Here is a 16,853-nt window from a genome sequence, read left to right as displayed (position 1 = left end):
CCAGGCCAGAGAACATCATCATCGTCGTCATCGCCGCAAGCGACCCTTTTTTGTCATCCCACTCAAATTTGCCCGTAGGTCCGTTCTTGTGTTTGTATTGCTCCCGTCTATCAATCGACACCGGCCGCTAGGTGCCTCGTGCGCCGCCGTTTTGCAGGAGCCCCCTGCCGCCCCCCGTCAATCGAACCCGTTGTCTCCACCGGCTTTTTTTTTCGCCCTTGGGTTTGCTGGCTTTGTTCTGACGCAACAACAACAGACAACCAGATCGCATTAATCGAGGCAGCGACAAAAAAGTGCAGGGTAAAAAAAACAAAAAAAAAAAAAAAACCCCTGCATCAGGTACACTAAGAATCCACAAGAGGATAATCGAGAAAAGCGAGACAAGACGGCGAATCAAGACGAACTGACACGACACGCGACATAGCCGATTGATCGCTCACAACGGGCGAGTCCACGTCAACGGCTCACTGGGCCACCGACACCGCCCGCGCTTGCCACGGCAACATTTTATCTCAACTTCTTTCACTGATTCGCGTACCCGTACCCTGTCTACCAACCGAGCGACCGACCGACGACATCGAGACTCATTTCGGTCAAACCCCGTTTCTGCTTTCGCTCGCGCAGACTAGCGACCTTTCCCCATGACGGCCGTTGCAAGCCCTCCTAGTTTCGCCAACATCAACCGGCCAGCATGGGGATTGAATGGTAGCTCGTCCCTGCACGCGATGAACTCTGACGAGTCGAGGGGCGTTTTTACGCCTCGAAAAGCCTTGCAACGCACAAACTCGGCATCTTCGGTTACCTCCACCGCCTCGACCTCTTCTACCGGCACAGTGATCAACGGCCACACAAATGGAGCCCCATCAGCGACCGGTGGCGATGTGAACGGCTGGAATCGAAAGAGAGTGCAACCAAAGGGACAATGGTCACAGCAGCCTCAGCCGGTAAAGCCTGAAGGTGTGGATTTTTCACGAATGCCCGCCAACCGGCCCGCACCAAGCGCCGTCAACGGCAACGTGTCGATGCATCAGGCACCTATCATGGGCGGCCTGCAGAACCAGGTCGGCCAGCAAGGTATGATCGGACGGCCGGTGGGTGATCCCATAGGTGTCAATCAGCCCGTCCTCTACCTTTTGTCGTTGAACGGCACTTTTGAGCGGAAGACGATATCAGTACCCTTTTCCCCAGACACGTTGCGCATCGGCCGACAAACAAACGCGAGAACCGTCCCCACCCCAGTCAACGGATATTTCGACAGCAAAGTTCTGTCCAGACAACATGCCGAGATTTGGGCTGAGCGTTCGGGCAAAATTTACATTCGTGATATTAAATCATCCAACGGCACTTTTGTCAACGGCACACGTTTATCCCCAGAAAATCGCGACTCTGAACCTCACGAGCTACAGACCTCGGACCATCTTGAACTCGGTATTGATATTGTCAACGAGGATCAGAAGTCCGTGGTACATCACAAGGTCGCCGCTAAAGTTGAACATGCTGGGTTTTTAAATCCCACTCACGCTTTGATGGACATGAGCTTTGGGGATATTGACCCTTCCGGTGGGCACATGATGATGCAACAAATGGCCGGCATGCCCCAAAGAGGTCGAACCGGGAGTCAGCCTTCGCTCAACAATGGGCGTATGGCGCCCAACGCCGTTATGCCTGGCGCACAACAGAACGGGATGATGCAAAGAAATGGATACTGGATGGGACCTTACCCGATGGAGACCATCTGCAATAGATTAGATGTGAGTACCCCAAGGGTTTCCTGAACGCTGGAACGAACTGATACTGATACAAGCGCCCGAAATATAGCAAGAAAGACGACTGGCAAAATCCCAGTTGAACGAGCTCCAAAGGACTGCGGATTTTCTTCAAGCACTTGCGGGCAAAGATGACATCAAGCTATTAGAGAATACCGACGCACTAGGTTCAAAACCAGCTCTTAACAACAGTGCTGTTTTCCGCTCAGATCCTGGAAAGGCCACAAGGTTCTCAGAACCTCCCGCTCCTCCTCCACAACAACCCCTTCCCGAGAAGCCGGATGCGGCGCGCTCCAATGGAGACCCTCCGTCACTGAAACGAGGAACAACAGAACGACCAAAGCTGCCACAGACAAGCACATCACCCGTCCGGCAAGAAAACTTCAGCCAGATCATCCAGTTGACAGAAACGCTCAATACAGCCAAGAAGGAAATCGAGGGCCAGAGTGCTAGGATACGAGACCTGGAAGAGATGGTACAGAAGGAACGAGAGCAGCGCCAGAGTGCAGAAGGACTCGTAAGGAAGCTGGAGGATGCCGCTGTGGAAATGCATGCCAACGGTCCCACAAAAGCCAACATCCAGGATACATTGCTTGCGGACACATTCGAACCACCTGTGGATACGAGCAACAAGGCTACAGAACCGGTTGCTACCAGGGCCGACTCTGAACTTCCGACAGAGCCGGAAACAACTGCGAATCCGGAAACAACCGAAACCGCTGCCGCCGCCGCCGATGCCGCCGCGGCTGCGGAAGCGGCTGCCAAGTTACAGGATCGCATGGATGAGATATTGAAAGAAATGATCAACCTCAGGGAGGAACTCGAATCCCAAAGGAAAAGGGCCGACAAGGCCGAGGCTGAGAGGGATGGTGACCGCCAAACTCTTGCTGAGATGATAAGCAAACTGCGGGAAAGAGATGAACAGATAGCAAAGCTTGAGGCTGAGAGAAACTCTCGGTCACAATCAAGTGCCCGTGGCAGAGGGCGTTCCGGGGCACCGATATCGTTGAGCGAAGGCGACATCAAGCCAGTTATTGGGTCATATCCCGAGACGCCCACCAGTGCGGTAACACCATCTACCTTGCCAAACAGCGGGCAATCCACAAATGCATCCTCACAAACAGGAGTGAGTGAGGACGAGTCGACTGCTGGCAATGACACATCAGCAGACAAGCCGACGCTCTCGAGGGCCAGCACGATAACGCCTCTGTCTAAATCGTTGATCCACGGATCTTCCTCCGGTCCTAACGATCCCGCCATGGCTCAAGCAGCACCATATGCGTCTATGATTGGTGTTGTTTTGATTGGGATGGGACTGATGGCTTGGATAAACGGGTGGCAACCGCAGCCCCGCTTGGATCGGTAGAGATCTCACCACATCGTTTGCCATTTTTATCCCCTCAGTCCCCTTACCCCCCAAAAATACTATACCCACGCCAATCGGAACATATGTATGATTTGCAGCTTCGATACCCTACTAGCCAACTTCTCTTGGATGCGCGGGTCAATACCGCTCCTTGAGGTCAAAAGTGCCGTTTCAACGCGGCCTTGTACTTTTTAGCAAGCATTATGCACATTTGGGCGCGACTCGGCGACCCATGCTCACGACATTTCCTTTGTTTTGTTTCCTTGTCTTCGCTCGTCATTGTCAAGGAGTTTGCCGAATTACGACTTAATTCATTGGCGCGAAAGTCTATACATTACCATTATTTCCTTGCCTTCCTTCTCTCTTTTACTATCATGTCTGTCAACATATCTTGTACCACGAGCGATGACGGGGTTTAGGCCCAAAGCCTACAACTCTTCAACTGGACTGGCGGGGCGTTCAGTATTTAATCCAGTTCTACGTCCTTGGCATGTTATCTAACCATCCAAGTATCATTTGATCTCTGACGTGCTGTATCTTTGTGTATCTTCCGGTAACCTTCTCCAAGACTTAGAACCGTATGCACTTTTTGAAACATTTGTCATTTCTATAACTATCCTATGCAGTCTTCTACGCATTCGTCAAAAGGTAAGCTGGGGTTTAGACAAGTCTCGTCTCGAGCCCGGTCTTTCTTTATACGTCGCATACACTCGGCTAGCAAGACACTCAGTAACAACCGGCTACTCTTCGGCTGCAGAGTGCTCGTACCCATGACAGAATGACCTCACGAGACCGCTGCCATGTTCCCTTCGACGACGGTAACCTAACACATTGGACCTATCAACTGCATGCTGCTTTGCCAAGACATTCACCCAAACCCCGGGTCATCCATCCCCATATAAACGAGTCATTTTCCGACGGGTGTTTTCCTCAGAACCCCTCGTCTTGTCCCATCGACTCGGCCATTCTGTGGGGGGCGTTGATTGTCCAAATTGAGGATGGGACTAGCGCAACCACCAGAGCGCTAATCTTTGCCTTCGAGAACAACGGCTGCTCGAACCACCAAAGTGGTACTTGGGTATTTGAGACGAACTACAGGGCAAAAACTGAAATAGAACCCCCTAAACCAGAGGTAATGCGAAGTCAAAAAAACAAGGAGGAGGATGAGATCATTTACAAAATATGTGACTCTGCTAAAGAAATGGTAAATTTCATAGCTGTGAATAGTAAAATATCCGCGGTCCCGGCCAATTGCCGGGTGCCGGTGTCTTGGTTGTAGCTTAAGTTCTCTTTGCGATGGCCGGGCTCTGGTCCCCGAGCACCAGATAATTGTGTGGGGGTGATAGCAAGCAAGCTCCTCCTCATCCACCCGTGCTTATTCTGGGGGGGGGGGGGGGGTTGGTTGGGGCAAATAAAGGTCAACAACATGGCCCCCCGGAGACCCGTCCCGGGGCAAAGGTCAGGCAAAGATGCGGAGACCAGTCCGGCTTGGAAACCATTTCCAAGTTCTCAATTGGACAAGCCGCAGATAAGCCGGTTCCCAGAGAGAAAAACAAAAACAGTCAAAAGAGTTCACTGTACCTAATATTGCTGCTGCTAAGCTTAAGAGGGGAGAGGGGGGCGAGACGGGGATGGAGCTTGCGCGTGCCCTGCCTTGCATAAGTCGCATCTTTGTAATAACGCAGTTTGAACAAAGTACATACCTGTTTTTTTATTATCTCCCCCATCCTCTTATTAACCAACCAATTTTCTTTGGAGAATGGGCTCCAAATCTTGGACCCCTGGGAAGGGAGCAGTGGATGAGGGGAGATGATGCAGAGTGGGGGTACACTTGTCTTTTTTTGGGGGTGTATTTTTCCCTTTTTGGGGGGATTGGATTGTTACATACCTACGTTCCTTTGCGCCGCGCGAGGGAAAAAAAAATAAAAAAAAAAAAGATGAACGAGTGCCGTCATGCCCGGTTGTTTCCATTCTGCGAGGTTGACCCCCGGGGGGATTTCTTGTTTGTTTAGAGGGGTTTGTGAGTTTTTCTTGGTTTATTGTCCATTTTCTCTTTTTTACTTTTCTAATTACTACATACTACTTTCACCAACTTGAAAGGGTCCAATGTGTTTCCCATTGTACTTGTAAGACGAACGGAACGTTGGTAAAGAATCAAAACGTTGAAGCATCGAACACACATACTCACAGGGGTTCTTGCAACCACTGGATTCTTTTTTTAAACTGTCCAACAGTCTACTTCCCAAAAAGAAAAAAAGAAAAAAAAGACGATCCTGGCTTCAACTGTGACCAACCACAATGTCTGCCTCGCCACCACCAGCACCTTACGAATCCATGGCAACTCCGCCAGAGGAGCGTCCTGCAAAACGCCAAAAGACTCTGGCATGCGGACGTTGCCGAAGGAGGAAGGTAAGCTGGCACACAACAGTCCCCTCCCTGTGTGATATAGTCGTTAGATAATGGCAATAGGTGAAACTGACATTGGCCGGACTATTAGCAAAAATGCGATGAACAAAGACCCTGTACAAACTGCAGCAAATCTGGAGAGACGTGCCATGAGGTCGTACCTCGACTTGGTCTAGGGTAAAAGCTCGAATTTGATTTTTTATCTACTTGTTCTCACCAAAATAACGATGACCCCCCGTTGCTGACATTCGCGCAACCCTACCATTAGCACCATGCCATATACGCAGATGGCACTGCCTTCTCCAGTTGACATCTCATCCCTCGAGGAACGCGTCGCCAGGCTCGAAAAGGCACAGATACTAGCCCAGCAATGCCAACCTAGCCATAAGCCTGCCAGGAATCCAAGCCATGGCGGCTACTACAGAGGTGTGCCGTCCCCGGATGGCACCTTCAGCAGCACCAACAGCCCGACCAACCACGGGGCGTCCCCTAGTGTGTACTCTTGCCACAGCTCACCCAATGCTTCGATGGGAGCGTTCCAGGCTCGCAACAGTGGGCCTGGGCAACCTCTTCAGTTCTCAGGGTCCCCTAGCGGGTTCGCAGGTCAAGACTACACCCAAAGGCCTGGTAGCAGCTTGTCTGGAAGTGCCCCGGCGATTGGACTGCTGGCGACATTTGCCAGACCGGACGGTAACAGATACCATGGTAACCCACAACAGCAGCAGCAGCCTCACCAGCTTACCATAGACCGACCAACAGAGATTGGTCTGTTCGAGGTTTACCGCACTCGCATTCACTCACGCTATGCGTTCCTGGATCTTGAAAACCTCAAAGACCCCCTACAGAGATCCCAGGATCTCTGGGTAGGGTTTTTCACCAACATGGTGTACAGCATCGGCATGCTGCTCAACGGCCAACAGAGCCACCTGGCCTTCTACAGACTTGCCGTGACGCGTCATCTGAGCCACGTGTTTGCTCAACCAGACCGCATCTTGCACGTTCAAGCACACTTGCTACTGGCAATGCATGCGCTGCACTCTCCGTCCACGGAACGGCTGGTAAGCATAGCGGGTGCGACTATGCGCTACTGCGTGTTGGCTGGGCTTCACGCTGGGGAAGACGACGATGGAAATGACGAAAAGACTTCTGGGAACATCCACTGGGCAGGCCACGGAAACAATAAGATCCAGCTTAGCCGTAGGGTCTTCTGGTCCGCATACGCGCTCGACCGTGTTGTCAGCACTACCTTTGACCTTCCACCATCGGTATCGGACGGCCACATTACAGCGGAGCTGTACAGCGACGAAGAAGATACGGCTCTCATGTACGTCAAGGGCTTGAGACTGCAGAGTAAAGCCTTGGGATTCAGACTATGCCAGCAGAGGAGCGCCGAGGAGGAGACTAGACTCTTGAAGGAGCTTCAGGACTGGGGTGAATTATGCAGGCAACAGTTCCCAGCTGCCGAATGGCTACAACTCACATACTATGTTGGTTTGGCAACACTCTTCGGTAGTGAGCTTCATCAAAACGGCGCCAAAACTCCAGATGTCGGTCGAGGTGACGACGCCGCCGGCGAGGATGGAAACTGCAACAGCATCACGGTCGCAGTGACACCCCAAAGCTCAGGTGGAAATGTGGGCGATGGTGAGCACGACGGACAAGATATAACAGTAGCGACCGACCAAGAATCGAACCTTGGACTTGACAAGAACAAAATAACGCGGGACAGCACCACGCAGGCATGCCTTCTCTTCAGACATCTGCAGAGGTCAACAGCAGCGGCCGGGAGTGAACGGTCCTGGCTGGCCCTGATTGCCCAGTTCAAGTGTGGCGTGTCACTTCTGCACCGCAGTCAAGAGCCAGGATCTAGGTCGCTCAGGGAGGATGGCGATCTTGCACAGGCCATCAGCGCGTGTAGCGCATCGCTCTCGGCGCTTGCAAGGCACTGGCCGCAGAGCAGGTGTTTGAGTGACGTCTTCGGGTTAGTCCTGGGCGAATCGCACTTTGGGGGCGGAAGCCACGAGTCCAGAGGGCAATCGACAGGAAAACGGACCAGGGATGGGCGGGATGATCGGTCCAAGTCCGTCGCCGACTGGCTGCCGATCCTCGAGTCGATAGTGATGCACCGACCGACACTCAAGATGATCCGGAATTTGGCAGCTAGGAAATCGCCACCGACACCTTACTCCGGGTCGTACGTCAGCAACAGACGCAGCAGCAGCAGTAGGGGTGCCGATGAGGTGTCGACAGCAAGCGTATTGAAACTGGAGACGCCCTCAAGCGTCATGGGCGACGACGACGACGTCAGACGGGACGAGCCCTTGTTTGGGCTTGGTCTGGACGGAAGAGAAGATGACGGAATGTTCCGTGCCGCATCGCCCACGTTTTTCCTGCCTGATCCTCCACGGCCAGCCTCGGAGGTGCCCGAGAGGGATTATCGGTTTGACTACCTGGACCTGGGGGGTCCCGACGAGCCTATTACCTGTTTTGGAGCAAGCCTGCAGATATGAATAAAAAAAAAAGGACAAAAATAAGCAATGATAAAAATAAAGTAAAATAAAAAATAAAGTAAAATAAAAAATAAAGAAAAATAAAAAAGGTTATGGGGTCAGATGATTTTGATAGTTGGGATTAGCTGTTTTGAATGATAACCCAGTCGTGTAAACTTGGGAATAATTACCAAGGAAACAAACAACTACAGAAGAAAAAGAAGAAAACATAGAAGAGGCGAGATATAGTTGAGACGAATTGATAACTCGCCAAGCCCAAAATATTCGACACACTTCGCGAGTGCCGAGTCACGCCCGTCAAGGTGTAACAGAAGTCTACTTACTTTGCTTGTCTGGTTATAGCACCGAAAGGTAAAGGATTACCCAGGTACCTTAGGCATGTGACGTGAAGCCAAGACTTTCGGAGGTCCGCAACGAGGAATTGCCATAACTGCCAAGCAGTTAGTGTTGACAGTAGGAGGCTGCAAGTTCAAATGTTGGAGGCAGCATGAAGCGAGCCACAAGAGGGATGGATCTTGGAATCCTGCGCGTGCGATTTCCGTGCAAAATGTATGAAAGTACATACAATACAGTACATACAGCTCTACCGGTAGAAATTTCAGGCGGCCAAAGGGTCTGGTAAAATTTAAGGTTTTAGGAACTACCATATCATCGAACTCAACGTCATGCAGCAAGGTACCTGATGGAACCTTCGCACATTTGCGTGAGGGGATAAGCTAGGTAGGGTAGGCACATAAGGCAGGTAAGGTACCTTGGTTGGAGATATGGGTTCTCTAGCTGAGTTGAAATAAAAATCAAAAGTACTGCATACCTACCTTATCTATCATGGTAGATGCTCGAGTTAATAACTTATGTTATTTACCTTAGATATGATGGGTAGAATGGTTAATTTCAGTTGATGTCAGTCTCAATTTCTTTTTATCCCACCTGATCAGCAAGAAAGCAACTGAAGTAACAATAAGCAATTGGCCATGCACTGAATGCTGGGTAAGTACCTGATGTACGGTGGGAAGGCACTGTAGGTACGGAGGACGGATTTCCTGTGGAAAAATGATGCAGAGTCATTTACCTTGGTCCAGCTCAGCTACGCCCCACTTGCTGGATCTCGAATAATATCTGGGTCCAGGGCAAATTAATAGGTAAGGTACATAATACCACGGGGGTAGGTACCACGTCCAGTTGAAGTTGACAACCAGAAAGAACGGGTGTCTGGTAGGTGGGTTAGCAAGGTTACGTCCTAGGGTATAGTAATGTAGTAATCAAATTTCATTTTTCAGAGTAGTCAACGCAATGCTCTGAAAACAAAAGGTCATTCATCCAAGGGAAACTACATAATTACATACCTACCTTACCTACAAGCGACCGACTTGCCGACACATCGATTTCTACAGTACGACGCTAGCACCCAATCGCCCGATCAATCATCCAACAAGACCCTTGTTGAACTAGTCTACTGTAGGTAGTGCTAGACCAAAGTGGCAGTCGCATTGGGTTGCCACCACCAGCGTGGAACACTACCCGGCAAGACCCAGATTCCCTACAAGTGCGGGGAAACCCATGCGCTGGGGGAAATTCGAGGGTGCCGAAAAGCTCGTTGCCGACAAAACTAAACGGTCAAGCATTCTTTTTAGCACTGCTGTAGGCAACGTTAAGTACTAAAATGCTCATTGACTGCTTCCCATGATAAAGACCGGGTAGAAGGATGGGATGTCCCCTGCTCCTTGTGGTGACGGAAGCGATCCCAAGCTCATGGAGGGATATTTTTTTGCGAAGACGAAACAAACCCTACCGGCGGACTGTCCGGCAATTTTCTCCATACCTCCCTCTTCACTAGAATCTAGAACTAGAACCGGGCTTTTTTTCTGGACTTTTTGACCTTGTCAAAATCGGACTTGCTCGCGACAGCTAGAGGTCTGGCCATCTGCCAAAGATGAGCTAAAAAGTTCTCCTTCCGATCTAATCTAGGCGCGCCATTTGATCTGTCTTTTGGTGTCTGGCCACATCTTCTCTCTTTCTCTTTCTCTACCCGTCCTTTTACGGCGCCGCGCGGGACCCTAGAAGAGAGAAAGAAGGGAAGAGATATTCTACCGTCTTGTTTTACACACCGGACCACAACCTCCTTTCGATAATACTGTCCTGCCCAGCTTGAGTCTCCATCACCAGATGTCTGCTGCCGACTTCCCGGGCGTCTCTTGTCTGCTGTCATATCTGTGACACGGACAATCACAACTCTGGGACGGTAGTAGACAGACAACTTAGGTCAGACGGCAAGACGGGACGCACGAATTTAGCAAGCAACGGGATTTCAACTTTTTTTTTTTTGCCCATCAGCTTCTTATCCGCTGGGAAAAAGCGAGGCTCGCTTTTTTGACACGATGGAGATTGACAGTCGGCCGTTAGAGACGCACGCGCACACACATTCACATGTGCACACAGATATGGCCGTTGAATCCCCGCAGCCGGACGACGTGCCAGAGGAAGACCTGTCGGAACATGCGCGTCCAAGAAAAAGGACGCGCCGTGCCTGCGATAAGTGCAGCAATTCACGAACTAGATGCAACGGCGAGTGTCCTTGGTATGGAACACCTTATTTGTGCCCCTCTGCGCTGCCCTTGGCTTGTACACAACGTACATGTTCATACAATCATCCCATCCTGTTTTTCTCTTTTTTTTTCATTGTTTTTTCCCCCTTTTTTGAATTTGCCCTTCCCAGCTCAGTTGAGCCAAACAAGGCGCTAACTCAATGGCCGATGTTCTGATACTGACTTTTTAACTTTAGTCGTCGATGCGTAGGTATGTTCTATGGCACATTTTCCAATGATTCCTGCTTCCAATGATGTTATTTGTCTTGTAACAGCTGTTACTGTGCTTGTTATCTTCCAGGCCTCTTTTGGTACCTAACTTTTTGCTCTGATCGGCTAGACTACGGTTACACCTGTCGCTATAATCGTGAAGTCAAGAAGAGAGGACGGGCCCCCATTGCTATTAGTAGTGATGGCCGCGACCTTCCTTCAAAAAGGACCACCGATAGCCATAACAGACCGGTTCATAAATACGAAAGCCGTCAAGACGACGGCACTGCTCACCAACCTCACCACCCAAGTGCAAACCACCCACAGACCAGGTTTGGCGATGGTGGCGGAGCGCCTACTCAAGGTGTGGCAGGCAACACCTCATCGACCTCACCCACAATAACCTTTCATCCTGGGGATCTACAAAATAATACACAACCAGCTTTGAGCAGTGCCGCCCATGGTTCTAATAACACCTCAGAGATTGGGCACGTTTCTCATTCCCCAGGATCTTCAGGTCCTACGGCACAGTATTTCGCTCATTCTCAACGTCCCCAAAGCTATAGTGAGCCGTCTATTCCTGTCAGCGGCGGCCATAGATTGCATAGCAGTCACAGCAATCATAGTACACATAGCCAAAGCTTATCAGGCCCACGTGAAGCGCTACCAAGCCCTTCTGCTGGAAATCCCCATCAGTCACTTCCCGGAATAGCGCATGTCCCTTTGTCAGCGAACAGCTCAAGCCATCGCTCGGCGTACCAAACAACTCTTCCGTCTTCAAACACGGCTTACGGCGCGGGCGTGAATGTTCAGATGCAGCTGGCCAGCGTATTGGACTCAACAGCAACCATGGATCATTCAGGTATGATGGCCACAAGTCCACCAACCGGTGGACACCATCACCAGCAGTCATCGCCGACTCTATCACGTCTTGTTCATCAGCAGACCGGAACCTCTCCAGGTGGAGCTTTCCCCTCTATGGGAGGGAGCCATCATGCAGGTAGTGTGCATGGTGCACCAACAGGCAGTACCAGAGAGGGTATTGCCTCTGACGAGAGCATGGGCTATCCGTCTCCGGCTAACGGAAGCGTCACCGGTGGTTACGGCGGCTCCCATCGTCCCAGCGTCTCTTTCGGCGTCGAGAGCCCATCAGGTCTTGGCAACATGGGTCATCAGTCCGGGCGTGAGGGCAGCCATAGCAGCCAACGCCACGCAAATGGCCGTGGCTCTTTCAGTACTGTGACTGGTGTCGCTAATGGTCGAGTACGAATTGGTTCCATGGTCGATGCAGGCGGCGCGACATCCGGAGGAGGTTTCCCCGAGATTCAACGAGTCTCGTCGCTATACAAAGCGCCGAGTGCCGACTGTCGATACGCGTGTCTGCTGCCAGTACTTCCATATATTGCAGATATTATACCCGCAAGCGTTGCATGCGACCTACTTGACGTCTACTTAACAGAGCCCGGCAGCTCTCTCTTTCGCTGTGCTAGTCCTTACATCTTGACGCGCATATTTCGCAAGAAGTCCCTACTGCACCCAACAAACCCCCGACCCACAACCCCTGCACTCCTTGCGACCATGCTTTGGTGCGCTGCTCAAACAGCAGATATTGTATTGCTCCATGTGCCTGGATCCCGAAGCAAGATCACCAACGCGCTATACGAGCTCTCTACGTCGCTCATCTCTCGGCGCGACCCCGATAGATGGAGGCGAATCCACGGTAGGGTTTTGATTCTTTATGTCTCGAACATCATGCTGAAAAGTTGGGGATGCGATTGCTGACGTGTTGTTTGAGCTCAGGCGGACTGCGGGTGGAAAATGACCAGTCGCAAACCCACTACGCCGAATATTTCCGTAATCTTAACGGCGGTGATGGTCCATCCTTGCGAGCTAGCGATCACCTGCCAACGACCACAGCCACTAACGAGCCTGGGGGTGTTATTGATGACGTGCTCACGTTTGTCTTGCTATCAATTGCTGTATCCGGAGGCGACTTCAAGTCCGACTGCTTCAAATGGTGGAATAAAGCCATCAGACTGGCCCTGGCTCTCGGTCTCCATCGAGAGGATGAACGCTGTTCGGCCTCAGTGAGCCCCTGCGCCAACCCGCTGTGCTCCTGTCGGCGAGAACATGAGGACGACACGTCCTTGTCAGGGGCTGAAGCCAGAGAGGAACGTAGGCGCGTCTTCTGGCTGATCTACTGCCTGGACAGGCATTTGGCGCTTTCCTTCAACAGCGCTTTGTATATCCCGGATTCATACTGCGAACTGTATAGTAAGTACTCCCCAGAAAGTTGCTGTTGGAATAGACACCTTCTCAGACCAGCCCCTTGAGGGACATGCTGACATGCCCGGCAAACCGAATAGCTCCTCTTCCAGAAACAGTTTGGGAGGAACTCGATACAATCCCACACGCTTCAATGCCTGAAAGAGTTATCGGTCCGCCGACGGTCGTAACTGGCACCGGGTTTTTTGAGTATTTCTTACCGCTCATGGCCATACTAGGGGATATTATCGAGGTCCATCACCGAAGGCTGCATCCGCGACTCGGCACTCTTGACGACTCCCCCGCAGTGGCGGTTATAAGTGAGGAACTGGCCGCTTGCGAGCGGAGCCTCGACCGACTAGCCCTCGATGCAGAGCCGTTGGCCCCTGCAGCTGATCCGATTGGATCGGACTATTTGTCGGCGGCATCCGCGGGCGGTCCTGGGGTTATCGGAGGCTCTGCCGTAGCAGCCACCTCGGCCCCTGCAGGCAGTACTCCCGGGCCACATATTAAGGATCTCGTGACGGGCGGTGTAGATGGCGCCAGGCCAGTATCGACTGGGAGTCAGAACGGCACCAGCGCTCAGGATGGCGTGGCGAAAGTCGAACCCGGGCCTACAGCCCAGTCGACAACACCGTCCGGACCGCCGCCTTTCTCTGCCGGCTCTGCAGGTAATACGCCCCCAGATCGGCGACAGCACCGCCCCTCTTCCGTTCGTGACCGGTCACGTCTGCAACTGGTTATGGCGTACAGCACACACATCCTTCATGTGCTACATGTGCTGTTGCATGGGAAGTGGGATGCCATCTCGATGCTGGACGACGATGACGACTGGATAACTTCGGCGCGCTTCAACGACTGCGCCGCCTCAGCCATAGCCGCTTCTCAAGCTGTCAGCAGGATCCTGCGGCATGACCCGGAGTTGACCTTTATGCCGTATTTATTCGGGATCTATCTTCTACACGGCTCGTTTATTCTGCTCTTGTTTGCCGACCGCATGCCGCAGCTGGGCGGACCTAATCAGTCAGTCGAGCAAGCTTGCGAAACGATTGTTCGAGCCCATGAGGTATGCGTTGTGACGCTGTCCACTGAATTCCAGAAGAATTTCCGGAAGGTCCTGCGGAGCACCTTGTATAGCGTTCGTGGCTCCAGTCCTACCGAGTGGGAGGAGCACAAGGCTAGAAGGAGGGCATTGAGTTTGTATCGTTGGACTAGAGGTGCCAAGGGTCTGGGTCTGTGAAGCGACAAATTCCGGTTTGCTGCGCTACATGAGGAATGAATCTTGGATTGCCATAGTAATGAAGTTGGCAAATATTTTACCATTACCTGCCGGAGCATTGTTGCAATACTTCCATTTTGGTAAATGCGCTCTTCTAGAGAAAGTGACTTTTTGTTCATGAAAAAGGAAAGATGTCGTTTATGGAGAGGCATAGTTCTTGAAGAGCCGTTTGTGCGCGCTCGATGCTTTAAACCCAATTTCTGGTGCGTAGGACCAGTTTTTGCTAACCTTGTTCGGCTTCGTATTGCAGCCACCAACTCAAACAATGAAAAAAAGAGAAAACAAAAAATAAAAATAAAATCAAGGTTTTTGATCAGCTCACCACCGTTAACATGGGTAAAGCGGCATCTAGATCACACAGCCAGCCGGTAACGACATGTTGATAACACTGTAGTGTATATTTGGAAAATGTGCCCCTTTTTGTAGAGGACCAGTTTCTGGTGTTGAAAACTGGATTTTGCGGCATTGGGAGGTATGCTTTTGAGATGAATAAATGCCATTTCTGGCCTGATATGGCGTGGCACGCTCTAGAACTGAGCCAAGCCCTCCAAGCATATGGCAACAATCTGCATCCATTGATCATCGCGGTGATGGCTGTTAGATAATATCTGTATATTGTACGAGGACATGGCTTCCACCTCAACAAATTATTTCATGAATGAAAAAAATAAATAAAGTGGCGGTCTTTGTTCGTTTGGAAAACATGATCTGAGTTCAGGACCAAGTCGAAAACCGACCAGTCCTAATTGTTGAAATTTGTTATAATAAGCTGCAACGGCACAACTCAACTACGGTACCAAAGTCGCCGAAGATCAGTCAGGGCAACGAACAAAGCTTCCTCCGTCCTGATATTCCTGCTCCCTTGATCCGGCAGCACATTGATCCAGTGGTCAAACACCTCCTTCACACGGCCGGTGCCTATCCCAATCTCGCTCAGTTGCGGGTCGTTCATGGCAGCAAACTCGAGACCTCGAGGACCGCCAAAGACGATGAGTAGGTGCTTGAACTGCGGAGGCGGCTTGCCGTAGGGGAATGCGTTTGTCGAAACCTCTCCGCGCTCAGAGGTGCCAATGCTCATGTCATAACCACCCTCAAAGGGACTCTCGGTGAGGACTTCTGACAGCGATCCACAGCGGCGCACGCCAAAGCCCCAGTAGTAGCCGCCTTCCGTGCGAGGCGCGGTCGGATCGACGGCTTCGGCGTTGTCGTACGACTCCCCGGGAAAGCGGAGGGTCAGTCTTGTCTTTGGGGGGATGGATTCCGCGATTGTTATCGGCTTGCGCATGCCAATGTCAACAAGAGTGCTGCGGGAATGTCAGTCATGGAATAAATTATTTAAGAGGGTGTGGGCCTGCCATCACCATCGTGCTGGGAAAGCCATATAAAAAAAGAATAAAAAAAATACATACCCCTTTCCGCCTTCGGGCTTTCCAGGAAGCGTCATGGCTTCCATGTAGGGCAGCCACTCGTCCCTGTGCGGATGGTGTGGCATGTCAAGACCGGGAAATAGACCCTGCAACCTGAGATTCGGGTGCAATGGGAAGAGAGTTTTCCGCATAAAGGGCGGGCACTCCATGTAGTTCAGGAGATGCCAGATGTAATGCGCCGGGTCGACGTCACCCGTGTATGCCTCTGTATCAACAGCTGGTGGCCTGGAATCGTGAGGACTGTCATCAAAAACCACGACCTCGTCGATGGAGAAGACGGCCAAGGCACGTGCTATCCGCGAAGGAGCATTGATGCGCTGCTCATCCCTCGCACAGCTATAGGAGGCTGCTTAGCATTTTTTTCTTCATGAATTTGTTTCCAAAAAAATATCCACTATCAGGGGTAGATCATGATCACTCACTCGGTAATAATGCTGCTAGGAATGGCCACGGAGACAGTCCAGTCTCTCGGGACTGTAGGTGCGAATCTTGCTGATGGCCTGAACGTGTTTATGGTCTCACTAAGATCTGCACCATCTCCATACCTTCCAAGCTTTCGCTTCTGCATCTCAAAGGGTCAGTACACTACATTGATTGCGCCGTGAGAGTGTCTTCGTTGCTGCATAGTGATATGAATTGAAAGTGACCTAATTGTAGGTCCAAGTAGACCATTGTGCAAAGTGCTTTATATGCAATGCATTAGATCACCAAAACTGTGATCAACTGAAAACTTACCTTGGCAGGGTGTTGCTCGTGAGGAGGCATGGTATTAAGTACCTAGGTAAGTTTGAGCTCCAAAGAAGGTGAAGGAAGCTCTTTTAGTTGACAAGATAAAGAGAGAAATGGCGTAAGACAGCGCTTTCCCAATCCTTCTTTGTCTCCTTTACCGACCCTTATCCTTGCGATGCTTTGAAAAAAAAGGCGGAAGAGGGGAATCTGCGGCAGAATGTCCAAAATTTTGGCCGCCTTCCAATTTAGTATAAGCGTCCAAACAGGTCCGATGGAAGGGGACCCACATTACGGACGACATTGGAGGCGATTC

The 16,853-nt window shown here is 51.2% G+C and overlaps 4 protein-coding genes across 4 annotated transcripts; 3 read left to right on the top strand and 1 right to left on the bottom strand.

The window, feature by feature from the left end:
- The first annotated feature begins 302 nt into the window (after positions 1 to 302).
- On the top strand, positions 303 to 3,700 carry PgNI_10496 (uncharacterized protein). Its single transcript, XM_031130467.1, has 2 exons — positions 303 to 1,751; positions 1,819 to 3,700. The coding sequence occupies exons 1-2, from the start codon at positions 642 to 644 to the stop codon at positions 3,130 to 3,132; spliced, it is 2,424 nt and encodes an 807-aa protein (XP_030979482.1). The 5' UTR covers positions 303 to 641; the 3' UTR covers positions 3,133 to 3,700.
- A 1,730-nt stretch (positions 3,701 to 5,430) lies between these two features.
- PgNI_10495 (uncharacterized protein) lies at positions 5,431 to 8,048 on the top strand (the record flags this gene model as incomplete). Its single annotated transcript, XM_031130466.1, has 3 exons — positions 5,431 to 5,541; positions 5,630 to 5,715; positions 5,807 to 8,048. The coding sequence occupies 3 exons, from the start codon at positions 5,431 to 5,433 to the stop codon at positions 8,046 to 8,048; spliced, it is 2,439 nt and encodes an 812-aa protein (XP_030979479.1).
- A 1,405-nt stretch (positions 8,049 to 9,453) lies between these two features.
- On the top strand, positions 9,454 to 14,438 carry PgNI_10494 (uncharacterized protein). The gene is made up of 5 exons (XM_031130465.1): positions 9,454 to 10,623; positions 10,828 to 10,841; positions 10,971 to 12,560; positions 12,641 to 13,114; positions 13,207 to 14,438. Exons 1-5 carry the CDS (start codon positions 10,424 to 10,426, stop codon positions 14,343 to 14,345), a joined length of 3,417 nt encoding a protein of 1,138 aa, XP_030979480.1. The 5' UTR covers positions 9,454 to 10,423; the 3' UTR covers positions 14,346 to 14,438.
- Positions 14,439 to 14,980: 542 nt separating this feature from the next.
- Positions 14,981 to 16,663, bottom strand: PgNI_10493 (uncharacterized protein). The gene is made up of 4 exons (XM_031130464.1): positions 16,547 to 16,663; positions 16,234 to 16,373; positions 15,794 to 16,147; positions 14,981 to 15,688 (listed from the first exon to the last, which is right to left on the bottom strand). The coding sequence occupies exons 1-4, from the start codon at positions 16,574 to 16,576 to the stop codon at positions 15,169 to 15,171; spliced, it is 1,044 nt and encodes a 347-aa protein (XP_030979477.1). The 5' UTR covers positions 16,577 to 16,663; the 3' UTR covers positions 14,981 to 15,168.
- Positions 16,664 to 16,853: the final 190 nt, after the last annotated feature.

Source organism: Pyricularia grisea, chromosome VII (genome assembly GCF_004355905.1).
Source record: "Pyricularia grisea strain NI907 chromosome VII, whole genome shotgun sequence".
Lineage (NCBI taxonomy): Eukaryota > Fungi > Ascomycota > Sordariomycetes > Magnaporthales > Pyriculariaceae > Pyricularia > Pyricularia grisea.
The sequence above is the reverse complement of the archived record's forward strand: the minus strand, read 5'-3'. Positions and strand labels throughout refer to the sequence as shown.

Coding starts and splice junctions, on each gene's coding strand:
- PgNI_10496 (XM_031130467.1), top strand. CDS start 642: ATGACGGCCGTTGCAAGCCCTCCTAGTTTCGCCAACATCAACCGGCCA. Junction 1,752..1,818: donor CCATCTGCAATAGATTAGAT/GTGAGTACCCCA, acceptor CCCGAAATATAG/CAAGAAAGACGACTGGCAAA.
- PgNI_10494 (XM_031130465.1), top strand. CDS start 10,424: ATGGAGATTGACAGTCGGCCGTTAGAGACGCACGCGCACACACATTCA. Junction 12,561..12,640: donor TAGATGGAGGCGAATCCACG/GTAGGGTTTTGA, acceptor GTTTGAGCTCAG/GCGGACTGCGGGTGGAAAAT. Junction 13,115..13,206: donor TTCATACTGCGAACTGTATA/GTAAGTACTCCC, acceptor CAAACCGAATAG/CTCCTCTTCCAGAAACAGTT.
- PgNI_10493 (XM_031130464.1), bottom strand. CDS start 16,576: ATGCCTCCTCACGAGCAACACCCTGCCAAG. Junction 16,374..16,546: donor ACGAGCAACACCCTGCCAAG/GTAAGTTTTCAG, acceptor TTTGAGATGCAG/AAGCGAAAGCTTGGAAGGTA. Junction 15,689..15,793: donor AAGCCCGAAGGCGGAAAGGG/GTATGTATTTTT, acceptor ACATTCCCGCAG/CACTCTTGTTGACATTGGCA.